This window comes from Polyodon spathula, chromosome 13, assembly GCF_017654505.1.
Source record: "Polyodon spathula isolate WHYD16114869_AA chromosome 13, ASM1765450v1, whole genome shotgun sequence".
NCBI classification, from domain to species: Eukaryota; Metazoa; Chordata; class Actinopteri; order Acipenseriformes; family Polyodontidae; genus Polyodon; species Polyodon spathula.
The window spans coordinates 13,062,207-13,075,557 of NC_054546.1; the positions used below are offsets into that span (position 1 = coordinate 13,062,207).

The 13,351-nt window shown below is 36.3% G+C and overlaps 2 protein-coding genes across 2 annotated transcripts; one reads left to right on the top strand and one right to left on the bottom strand.

The window, feature by feature from the left end:
• Positions 1–926: 926 nt before the first annotated feature.
• On the bottom strand, positions 927–5,049 carry LOC121326307 (interferon-induced protein with tetratricopeptide repeats 5-like). The gene is made up of 2 exons (XM_041269564.1): positions 4,674–5,049; positions 927–2,838 (listed from the first exon to the last, which is right to left on the bottom strand). The coding sequence occupies exons 1-2, from the start codon at positions 4,676–4,678 to the stop codon at positions 1,395–1,397; spliced, it is 1,449 nt and encodes a 482-aa protein (XP_041125498.1). The 5' UTR covers positions 4,679–5,049; the 3' UTR covers positions 927–1,394.
• Positions 5,050–11,164: 6,115 nt separating this feature from the next.
• ch25h (cholesterol 25-hydroxylase) lies at positions 11,165–12,138 on the top strand. The gene has a single exon (XM_041268949.1). It carries the CDS (start codon positions 11,172–11,174, stop codon positions 11,997–11,999), a length of 828 nt encoding a protein of 275 aa, XP_041124883.1. The 5' UTR covers positions 11,165–11,171; the 3' UTR covers positions 12,000–12,138.
• The last annotated feature ends 1,213 nt before the right edge of the window (positions 12,139–13,351 follow it).

The window sequence follows — 13,351 nt, forward strand, 5'->3', positions numbered from 1 at the left end:
GTGTTACCAGTCTGTTACTATCAGATGGTTCATTTAGACAGTAAATGTAAACTCGTAATAGCTCATGCTTATTTAGAAAAGTTTGTTTAACTTCTCTCAAACCAGAACTACTGTTAAGGAAGTATCCCTTTCAAACCATCCCACCCCCCACCCCCCCACATTGAAATGTCATTGCTGGTCTAACTCCTCTATCACTCAGTTTAAAATTCTATTAATGAGAGTCAAGGTTTTTGCATCACACCCCTAGATATGAGTGACTGCTGAAATAAAGCATTCATTAATGAGATTTTATAGCTGCATATGGTAAATAAAAAATGCTTATTTAAACAGAGTACTACAAATCATAAGAAAGAGAACAGTAAGTGCTGATATCATTATCTAAAGTGATCAGTTTTCCATTTTGTCTTCCCTACCTTTTGTACCTTTAAAAAAAATATAACAAATCAAGCAGCTATACATTTGGCTAGTGCCTTCATCAAGTCTCTAGTAAGTTTTACCTTGTTATACGTTGCAATCCATTTGGTGCATTAAAATCTTTATCGCACTTATAAAAAATAATTGTGACCTTCTCTTATTTAACCAACAAAGAAAAAGGGAAGCCGCACACTCCAACATACTCCTAAAAGTTTTCAAACTTTAATGAGAAAGAAACCAACCCTTCAGCTGCAAAGCCTTCATCAGGTTATAGAGAGCAACTAATAGTGTATTTTTTTAAATTTTTTATAGACAAAGTAGCAGATGTTAACAATCAACAAATTAAGAAGTCAAAATCAGTCTACACATTTGATAGTTGTATAAAGACATAATAGATTGAAACAAGTTATTAATTAAAGATAAGTATAGAATCACTTGCATAATGATGTGTAATTCATCAATAGTAATAATGCAAAAGATAAAGCTAATATATAACCAATTATACTTTATAATGGATAATTGTAACACCTAATCATTAGCTTTTAAAAAAATAATTAAACTAAATAAAATTAACAATTTAACAAAAACGCAATCTTTATTATTGAAATTTCTAAACACATATCTGTAAATCCAATGCATATTATGGTTGCAAACTGGTATTTAAACAGTATTGTCTGCAAACAGAGTAGTACAAATCATAAGTAACAGAATAGTAAGTGATATTGATATAATTTTCTAACATGTGATCAGTTTTCCATTTCCTCATCTCTACGTTATGTGCCTTAAAAATAAACATAACAAATCAAGCAGATATATGTTTGGCTTGTGCCTTCATCAAGTCTCTAGTAAGTTTTACTGTGTTATAAACTGCAATCCACTTGGTGAATTAAAATCTTTATCGTATAAAAAATAATTGTGACCTTCTCTTATTTAACCATTACCATAGATCTTCCACTAGCCATTTTTCAAATTATTTTTTATCAAATGTTCAGCTTTTCATCACAGAGAGCACTTAGGTCCTCAGCATTAAATGATGAAAACTGCTTTGCCTTCAAAGAGTATTCCATAGCTTTCTTCTTTTGTCCATCTTGCATGCAAACAAAAGAAATTATTTCATAGGCCTCACTGTCTCCTGTGTTGGTCTTAAGTCGCCGATTTGCAATTTGGTTTAGTTTTTTCCCAGCCTGAACCCTGGATGAGGTCTGCAACTGTATTTCATAAGCAGCTTTGAAGTGACAAATAGCACTGGGTTCATTCTTCTTCTTAAACAACAGAAACAAGGCATAGTTGGTAAGTGTATACTGCCTGTCAGAAACACCAAGAAATGGATCTTCTAGCACATCAGTGTAAATCTTTTCAGCTTCTTCCAGTTGCCTGTTTTCTCCATAGGCTTCTGCTAAATTGACTTTAGCATGTAAATTGGAGGGCTTCATTTCTACAGATTTCTTAAAGTAGTGGATGCACTCTGCCACCTTGGCCATTTTTTCATCCAATGGAACTTGTTGCTTGTTTATTTTTACTGTAAACATTTTGGCGAGCTCCTGTTTGTAACACAGCCCGATTTGGTGGTGCAAGAATGAGGACTGTGGGGCCAGTTCTACGGCTTTTTTAAGGATTTCTAAGGACTTATCAATGGCACCTTCTGCCCTGAAATATTTTGCCACGTATCGTGTGACCTGTGGCACATCAGGAGATACTCTAAGGGCATTTTCCACTAACTTTCTGGACTCTTCCTTTCTGTACCATTGAAGTTTTAGAGCCAAGAGTACCATAGCCTCGGAGTTGTTGGGCTCTAAGTGTAAAACCTTTCTTAACTGTTTCACAGCATCACTGGACTCTGTTTTCAACTTTCTTCTCGTAAGCCCTTCCAGTCGGTAAAGAACCACTGCATATCCAGTATTAAGTGACAGATTATCTGGATCTTCATGAAGGGCCTTTTGGAAATTTTCTTTTGAACTTGGATAATATCTGGCTCCAAGTTTCAGAAGAGTCCAGGCCTTCTCTCCATATACTATTGGCAGGTTGGCTGAATAACGCGATGACCGAGGAATACTTCTGCAAATATCTTCCACTTTGGCCAGATAAGTGTTCACTTCTGAGAGCTTGCCAATGTGATAGTAAACCCAGGCATAGTTGCCATAGGTGACCAGCAAGTGCTTCTCCAGAAAAGGTTTTTCATCCCTTAAAACATGTTCGGCTTTACGCAAAAATTCGAGGGCTTTCTCGTTTTGTCCTTCTAAGTGACTGATGAAGGCAAGTATGTTAAAATAGGTAGAGTTGTATCTGCTGTGACAAAACTTCACTCGATCCTGCATCTTTTCAGAGATGTTATCCAGATCTTTAATTTCATCTTTTTTTAAATCCCATGTGAAGTGACACTCAAGTTCCTGCAGGCTTGCTTTCAAATCTGTGCTCTGTGGAGTGCTGGGGGGAGGGGGGGAGAAGAGACATATGATTTTACAATACAGTGGAAACCAATATTTGTCACTAGTGTATATGTAATGGACAATCGTCTTTGATATGCTGGCATTATGGATACTGTTGAGCCTTGCATATGTTCCGATGCCTACCAAAACCAAAAAGCTGATGTTGAATGCATTGACAATTAAGATAAAAATATTATTAGGCATATGTACCCAAGAAGTTCCTAACTGTGACTGTGTGTTGGATATCTGCATGGCTTAGGAACCTGATTGACCATCATTTTTAAAATCTATTTTACAATGACAGATATAATAAAATATAATAACACTAGTATACCAAAATATCTTTCCTTCTTAAATTTTCACCTTTAACATCCACATCCCCTATATTTCACCTTTCACTCCATTGGACTTTCCCATAGCTTTACTTTTTCTATTTTCTTTCCCTTTTTCTATCACTCCTATACAATGACCATGTGGTAAACACTGCCCATTCACCATTTCTGTTCAACAGGACTGATTAGATGATCTTTACTCTTAATCACTTAGGGCAACACCAGCCAGTAACATGTAAGAAAGTCAGGCGAGAGCATTACAAACACTACAAAGAAACTTTGGCAAAAAATGTTTTTTTTTTGTCACAGAGGATAAACATTACATCATTGCCAACAGCAGCGCCTCCAATTTAATTTTTGCCCGCACCAGACCTGTCAGAAACATTGGAGGGCTCTACAAATGATTCTAATGCAGCAGTCAGCATTGCTAATGAGATTATGGGTACTGTAAAGAAAACACTACATCAACCATCAGTGTTTCCAAAGCAGGCATTTGCAAGAAATACTGAAACCTTTAGAGCTTTACAGACACTGCACCCTTGCCACTGGGATACTGTGAGAAGTATCTTAACATACACTTGAAAAAAGCTGTATATGTCTATCATAATTCCCTACCTAAAATACAACCAATTAAACAAAAGGTTGATATGTTCATTGTGGCAGCAAGTTCCCGTGGTACACTGGTATCAAGAATTACAGACACCCTGTATAAAAGTTGGTATACCACTGAAATTGTTCTAATATAAGCAAAATCCACATAATAATATAAAAAAGAAAAGACTGTAAACACACTGGCTCTTGCTAATAATTGAATGTCAAAAATAATGTTCACATAGGTAATTCACTTAGATTTGTTACAGGAAGTAAACTTGTAATCTTGGAGCCGGAGTTGCTTACAGGCAAGAAAGTAACTGGGTCAAAACAACTTTAATGACTCCTACCATGCAGTACAGAAATCCATTCTAAAATATAGGACAGGCTGAACCCATTTACTCTTATGGATACCACGTTTTAAATGACTGATATTTTTTATTTGTAATAACTGTTCAATGTATTTTAATGTGACAATGATGCATGTTGGCCTATATTTAGCTGTGTAAATAATTACTATAAAAAATACAAATCTGACACTATTCTGTCTTATTATTTTTTTATATAAAAAAACATATCAGACAAAACAGATGTTACTGAATATCACGCTGTAGTTAATTAATATATACCAATTATAAATACAAAAAGTTCACGTTTACATCTTATCCCCCTAGTTTACCTTTTGAGTTATCCAACAACACTAGTATAAACTAATACACTTTATACACAATTTATGATACCCTTTTTTATTTACTTTATGCACAATACTGAACCACAGGTGTCGATAGTTCAGTATCAAATAGGCAATAGTCTTCTGCGTTGTTCTGTTATAGCAACCGTAAATACATACAACAGATCGATATTCATTAAAAAAATAAAAATAAATAAATAATAATAAAAAAAACATTACCTCATTCTGTTAGAGAGAACGATCGCCGCAATCTGAACGATATCAATGCCCTATCTAAACAATAACCCACAACAGCAGAATAAGACGATCTGGGATTTTCACAGAAACGAAACTGAAACGGATTGCACTACGTCGCAGTTTCTGATTCCTCTTCTGGCGTTTCATTTGTCTGCAGTCTGCTGATTGTCTGACATGTTCTGGAAAAACAAAACATAGGCAAGTGGACTTTCTTTAGCTAACATTAACGATACATTAAACAGTTCCAATAGCCCTTTGCTGGGCACAAATATATTTGAATTACAAACACGTATATACAGGGTATTCATTACATCTCAAAGCTTTGTTATCATTCCCCATCAGCAAAACAACAGTGAACGAAGAAGTGTCTTATCTGATCTGAACAACTGTAACAATGAATATGATTCACCTCCTTAGCAACCCATTATATAACAAATATTGGAAAGTCCCAAAGTTTCACTCAACATGAATATCTATGTGCGTTAATACTATGTCAATAAAATAAGTTTTTTACAAACCACTAACCAAGATCATGTACAACAGTCTCTTGACCCTTGGGTTGTACCGACAGACTGGAGAATTGCAAACGTAATACCGATCCACAAAAAGGGAAACAAAACCGAACCAGGTAACTACAGACCAATAAGCATGACTTCTATTATATGTAAACTTATGGAAACTATAATACCATCCAAAATGTAAAATTGTTAACAGTATCCTGGGAAACAGTCGACATGGTTTTAGGAAAGAGAGATCACGTCTAACTAACCTTTTTTTTTTTTTTAGGCTAGCTTTTGACAAAGTCCCTATAAATTATTTATTCTCAAACTGAGCACAGTAGGGATTCAAGGAAATGCATACACATGGATTAGGGAGTGGTTAACATGTAGAAAACAGAAAGTACTGATCAGAGGAGAAACCTCAAAATGGAGTGAGTTAACCAGTGGTGTACCACAGGGATCAGTATTAGGTCTTCAGCTCTTCCTAATCAACATTACTGACTTAGATTCTGGTATAGTAAGCAAACTTGTTAAATTTGCAGGTGACACAAAAATAGGAAGCGTGGCAAACACTGTTGCAGCAGCAAAGGTCATTGAAAATGATCTAGACAAGATTCAGAACTGGGCAGGCACATGGCAAATGACATTTATTAGAGAAAAGTGTAAGGTGTTGCACGCAGGCAATAAAATTGTGCATAAATATCATATGAGAGATATTGAAATTGAAGAAGGAATCTATGAAAAAGACCTAGGAGTTAATGTTGAAACTTCTTCATCTAGACAATGTGGGGAAGCTATAAAAAAGGCCAACAAGATGTCCGGATATATACAGGTATAGGGTGCTGTGTAACAGTGAAGCTGGTTTTCACCCAAGATTTCAGCGACCTCTTGTAAGGTGATTATACAGCACCATATAATATTCTATAGTGAATATTAAAAAAAAGCATTCCAATTGAAATATAATCAAATACGTTTGCAGTAAATATACATTTATTTCTCAAATAGGAACTGATGGTGCCTAATTTTGCACGGCAAAAACACCTCATTTTTATTCAGGATTTGAATATGTTATACAAACAAAGACACCTGTCGTTTGAGTTAGTTGTGTGATCATGGTTATGTTGGTTCAGGTTGGAACCAAACTTCCACTTTGAATTTGTCTACACAGCAGTTTCTCATTGATTTGCTCTTATATGAAATACTTTACTTTTGGTTGTAGTTTCTTCAACCATGAGAAGTGGGTTGCATCAGTGCTACCCTACCATTATTTTGAAGTGGGTTGCATCAGTGCTACCCTACCATTATTTAGAAAATTGTCTTTTTGGCTGTAATGAAATTAAATAAGAACCATTGATTGTACTCTTAACCATAAGGCACTGCAATGTTATCAGAAAATTGGAATGCTAGACATGTACAAGCCATTTTATAAATGTTGTTTATAAATTTGTTTATTATGCAATATTACAGGTTACCTAATAAAATAAAACAATTATATGTTAATTGCTACTTGTATTTTTTATTTTTTATAATTGTACACTTTGATTTGTGCACGTTTTTTATATATTGCCGACGAGCACTTTGTAATTGATTTATCACGTTCTAGTAGCTCCTCCACTGGTTACCGTTTTACCCACCTGTGTATGGCGAGTTTGTCTGCGCGCATGCAGGAGCGAGACGTTTTTTATTTTAACTTTTCTGGGAGAGAGCGCTAATGAAAAGAGTAGGTTTAAAACCAGCCCTAGCGGCCTGTCTTGTCTGCACCACCGCTGGAGGCGAGGCAGGTGGGCAGAGGAGACTGTAGAAATGCAAAACTAGACGGGCCCAAATACAGTAATTGGTATAGGCAAAACTAAACTGGCTGAAACTATGGACGAAGCTAGATCAGCCAAATTAATGGCATGGGCGAACCAGACTCAGCCCAGTATCGATTTTGAAGCTTGGAAGAAACTAGGTTCGCCCTGGCTAACACGTTGAAAAAACGGCTTTCGCCCGGTAGTCTTTTTCAAGTTCTGGGCCAATCTAGAGTCCAGGCCCTTGAGAAAACTAGATAAGCCCGAGCTAAACTAGACTCGCAGGACCACCGGGTTTTGCCCTATATATATATCAAATATATCATATATATCAAAACTAACAGGTTGTACATTTTAATGCTCAAACATTAGAATTTAAAAATGAAGTCAATTTTGAGAATGCATATAATACACATAAAGAACAGATTTAACTTTTCTCTCAGAGAAACATTTTCTTTACCAAATCGTGCAATTGCAATGATCAGCCATGAGGTGGCAGCGTCGACCAGTGAGTAAAATGTATAACACTATGTAACACAATTTTTGTTCCTGGGTAGTAAGCGTTATTTCCTAATTGCTTATGCCTCAAAAGTTTAGAAAATGGCTATTATAACCCACAAACTTTGCTTTTGTGACCAGGACAGTGATATTTTGAAATTTACATATTTTCAATGAGAAAACAGGCGAATTTGTGTCTTTTCGTTCACATAAAGTCAGAATAAAACAACATATGAATCCAAATTAACATGTATTTATACTAAAGTACTACAAAAATGACTACAAAAGATTTAGAAGTGAGTAGTTTTTCGAGATGTACGATTATACTGTAAATCACTTTCACGAATCAGCCCCCAAATGTAGTCTCCCGTCATGTTCTCAGAGTATGCTCCCATGTTCTCCTTGAATTTATCAAGATGAGCATCAAGGATATGGACTTTGAGGGACATCCTACAGCCCATTGTGCCGTAGTTCTTCACCAGAGTCTCAACCAGCTCCACATAGTTTTCGGCCTTGTGATTGCCCAGGAAGCCCCGAACCCCGAGAAGTCTTGAAGGTACTTGAAGGCTGCCGACTCTTTAACTAGAGCTCTGACAAATTGTTTCATAAGGCCCAATTTAATGTGCAGTGGTGGCATCAGCACCTTCCGGGGGTCCACCAGTGGCTCCCACTTGACGTTGTTCCTTCCCACTGAGAACTCGGTCCGCTGTGGCCAGTCCTGCCTGTGGTAGTGCGCCTTGGTGTCCCTGCTGTCCCAAAGGCAAAGATAGCAGGGAAACTTGGTAAAACTGCCTTGGAGACCCATCAGGAATGCCACCATTTTGAAGTCCCCTATGACCTCCCAGCTGTACTCATCATACTTCAAGGCATCCAGCAAGGTCTTGATGCTGTTGTAATCCTCTTTGCACTCAGAAGTGCCAGGTCTTTGTAAAAGGGCTCTGCTTTTCTGTGCTCATTATTCTCACTGTAGGCATAGGCTAGATTTAGTTTGGCATTAACAAAGGAGGGCTTCAGCTCAACTGCCTAGTGGAAACAAATGATGCCACTGAAAAGAAATGGGCATTTTGTTTGGCGGCCCTTTCCTTCCCCTGTACATTGTTGATTGATGATGATCAGTCAGCTTTTGCTTGTAGCAGGGGCCAATTTAATTGTAGAGCAATTCAGAATCAGGTGTCAGCCCACTATTTGTAATACGATATTGATGGTTTTGTCCAAAGAATGTCATTTAAATACCTTTGCTGCATGCCTCATTACCTTGGAATTGTTGTGAGAATGCACTAGCGCCACTTCAACCAAATCCTTTGCTTCTTGGTCATCACTGCCCTGCATTTTATAGCCAGAATGACGATGATTTGGGGATTGCCTGGGTCTCTTTTCAAAACGTGTCAAAGCTGTGTCATGGCTTCAATTCTTTCTGGTGGTCACAGTAGTGCCTTCATGGTGCTCCAGTACATACAAAGCAAGAGCGTTGGGTGAGTCTCTTCCTCGAGAGCTTTCTGGAAACATTGCTTGGACTCTGCTGCAAACTGGATGTTAGGCAGGACCATCCCTTCTCACCAGAGACTTCGGGAAGCCTAGCTGTGTTCTGTGAGCCTTTAGGAATCCTTCTGCAAATCATTGCACTTTTTCAAAGTAGACCTCAGCATCTGAAAACCTCCCTGTGTGATAGTAAATCCATGCATAGTTTCCAAATGTGACTGGGTTGTGCCTTTCAAAGTTTATCCTCTGAGCACTTTCAGCTTTCTGAATGTATTTTAGGGTATCTTTAGGATTTTGTCTTAGGTAGCAAATAAATGCCAGTATGTTGGAGTGCATTGCATAGTTCTTGTAAACGCCGTGCTTCAGTTTCTGAAGAACTCTTTTGGAAATATAATCTAAATCCAGGTTCTCGTCTCCTTGGAAATCTTATATGAAATGGCATTGTAGCTGAATTGTACTGTATATCGTATGGTCACTGTCAGACTTACTACTAGTAAGACTTCTTAAACAATGTAGTCTATAGTCAAAGCATCACATATACATATAGTAAAGATTGATGGATATAAGAATATGCATATGCAAGTGCTATATATATACACACACATACACACACACACACACACACACATACATATGAAGTCCTAGTGGAAGCATGGGGAAAGCTGCCTCTTTTACAGTTTTGCAGACAGAAAAAAAAAATAAAGCAATTGTTTTGCTATGTATGATGTTTAATATTCATAGCCTTGGCTTTCATTATGTATTTAAACAATGATGGTATTTAGATCCACTACTGTGAGATCAATTTAACTTGTACTATTCAATTATAGGGGTTGATTTGATCAACCTAAAACATAGGAACAAGACACAGCTGGATTCATTTTCTGTACTGGAAAATTCCCCTGAATTGCATCACCCCCTAAAAATAAGTATCTGTTGTAATCCATTCAACGGAGGGGAATTTCCCTGTGCAGAAAATAATCTAGCTGTGGCCTATGTAACTGTTGAGTCTGTCCCCTGTGAGTGAGATGAGAGGAAGTTAAAAACTAAACAAGTGAGCCCAGCTCTCTGCTAGGAAGCTGTGAAACTGCTTTCCTATCTATCTCTCAGCACCAGATGAGAGAAGTCAATAAAAAATTCAATTGAAAAGTGAGGCTGAGCGCCAAAACCAAGTCAGAAATGCTGTGATACATGCTTTATTCTTTAGCAAAGTGTTGATTTTAAATGTTTAAATGACAAGAGTTGTCCTATATATATATATATATATATATATATATATATATATATATATATATATATATCTATATATCTATATATATATATATATATGCGCAACTATGACAGCAGGTGGCATTATTAAGTAATAAGTATACGGTTCTGTACAACTTACACCCGGCATGAAAAGCTGCTGGAAGAGTTAAAAAAGAAATTAAAAAAATAAAAAAGGCGAGATGAAGCAAAACGATTAAGAGATCGGCATCCCAGCCTTGTCATGAAACAATCAGATTTGTTTTGGAATGCCGTCTTCCAAAACCATATGCTTTATTAAGACATACTCTGTATAGCGGAACCCAGATTCAGAGCATGAATCTGACAGTATTTCTTCTTAGTGACTGGTTAAACAGACGTGATCGTCGTAGTCCCCTGATATCATACACTATATCTTATATATGTATATGCTGAATATATCTTAAACATATTGACAATCAAGGACACGGAGTCACCTTTTTATCCTATTGATCCTGTTTTCTAAGTGTTTAAGTATTAAACGTAGATCGTATCTAAGAGATTATAAGCACATATTCGTATTTATATTCTTTACATTGCAATGTTTCTTTTGGTAACACTTGTTTTATTGTGGGTCTAAAGTTCAGGCTAAGACCATTAAAATAAACACTAACATGTGTTCCGATTCATAAGATTTATGTTTACAGTAATTCTTAAACATTTGGTTTTACAGTGTGTTCGATGTTTATGCAATCTAGACCATAAACACTAATTAATATAAAATATGTTTTAAGAATTGTTTCTGTATCTTTTATCCATAACTATTTAACTCTCAATCGTGCTAAATTTAGAATAATAAATGGAACTTGGTGTCCTGGCTGGTTTACAGCTTGTATGTCTGTTTCCTTGCGTCATGCAAAGGCGGGTACTCAGACTGATTTAAAGAGCGCCGCTAGAGCACACAGCAGCATTCAGAGAATTAGAACAGTATGAACGGGAATAACCATTCTCGATTACACGACTGCACTTCTACCAGCTTGCAGGACACGCTGGTACTGCAGAACACGTGGGACCTAATGAGAGCCAATGACAACTTGCTTAAATCATTATTCTTTCCAGTAATTTTCTCTTTCACAGTCTACATGGGATTTTGCTTACCATTTGTGCTGTTGGACGTCCTCTCACCTAAAATGACTTTTTTAAGAAAATACAAGATACAGCAGCAGAACTACCCTACTTGGGCAATGATGCGAACCTGCATAATGCGGACAGTCTACAACCACATTGTCTTTATTTTTCCATTGACTGTTGCTCACTGGTACTGGAGACCTGTAAGCTACCCAACACAAGGCCCGGGGCTCGTGAAAGCACTATTGGATATTTTAGCATGTCTGTTGCTGTTTGATTTTCAGATTTTCGTCTGGCATTTGATACATCACAAAGTTCCTTGGCTTTACAAAAACTTCCACAAGGTTCATCACAAGTATACAGCCACGTTTGCACTGACCACTGAGCACTCCGGTGCCTGGGAGACGCTTTCCTTGGGATTCTTCGCTGCCATCAACCCCTTGCTGTTGAACTGCCATCCTTTGACAGAAATGTTGTTCTTTGTTGTCAACATCTGGCTGTCTGTAGAAGATCATTCTGGCTATGATTTTCCGTGGTCTACCCATAGACTCATACCATTTGGACTTTTTGGTGGGGCACCACACCACGACGGCCATCACATGAAGTTCAAATTCAATTACGCACCTTATTTTACCCACTGGGACAGACTCTTTGGCACTTTGTTGAAAACACCAGTTAATGAGCACTAAATGAGCCAACATGTAGAACATTTAAGAAGTAATATTAAAATGTTCCTGCTGGCCAGTAACAATATGTATTGATACTATATATATATGTGTGTGTGTGTGTGAGAGAGAGATATATTTAAAATATTTATTTTATATTAAAAGAAAGCATATTTATATATCTAATCTAATTTATTATTGTTATTGTGATTATTAATACATTATTCCTAAATTATAAATGTACAAATGCTGTTTGTTTTTTCATATGAAGTAAAATATAGATTTACATTTTATTTCTGTCTGTTGTGTTTATTCTGGTTTAATAATTCTATTTTTTTAAATAGAAAATGCTTTGCAATATACATATAGCATCCGTAACTTCACAACACTTTTCTTTTTAAAAAAAAGGCCCCAGGATGTGATTACTGAAACACAAATTCCCCAATGTTTTACACTCCAAAAGAGTTTTAATTTTCTCAAATGGCATATATATATATATATATATATATATATATATATATATATATATATATATATATATATATATATATAATATTATATATATATATATCTAAATTCTATTATTTAACAATTCTAAAATCCAAGGTGATGCAAAACTTTTGTCAATAGCTATACATATAGACTAGATGGTTCTTTAGTTAACATAGTGATATAATGCCCATAAGTGATGTATTTTGTTTTTTCTTTTCCTCCAATGTTTGAGGAAGCTTGTATGCCTGCAACTTAGATAATGTAAATAAACTGGTAAACCAACAATTTCTGGTTTCTCATGCAGTTCACAGAAGGCTAAACTACCAAAGAATATAATATACATTCCTAGACTGTGGTCCACAGCAGATTCAATTCATTTGCATTACCCAAATGCTGTTTTTTACTACAAAATTGTAATTTTCACATGACCACAAACTAGTTTTCTGCGAAAACAAAGAACATTCCTTGCATCATGAATTATTGTGTATTTGCCACAAAGTTTTGCAATTAAAATCCCAACTTTAAGTTGGGTGTCCCTTCTTCATTAAATGGCTTGGAAATCCCTTACATGCTGCTTGGCTGCTAACATTTCAATGCCATGTGCCTAAGTGAATACAACCAAGGGAAAAATCACTGTTTTAAAATAACGATTTTATCAGGAGAATTTTTCCATTGGTTTCCATTATTTTCATGTCATTCAGAGTCATCATAACTTGTCATGTTTCCATTGCTTTGACAAATGTTCATTTGGTAGTGTAATAAGGAATTAAGAACGGATGCTGTGGATTAAAAGATTCCTCTTCCTGGTCCTGTCCCTCAGTTCACAAACCTATAGGTAATTCAAACAGTAAGGTGCATTCATTCACATGAACATTATTGCCTAA

What these genes read in the sequence shown, in the direction of transcription:
- ch25h (XM_041268949.1), top strand. Translation starts at nt 11,172, where the DNA reads ATGAACGGGAATAACCATTCTCGATTACACGACTGCACTTCTACCAGC.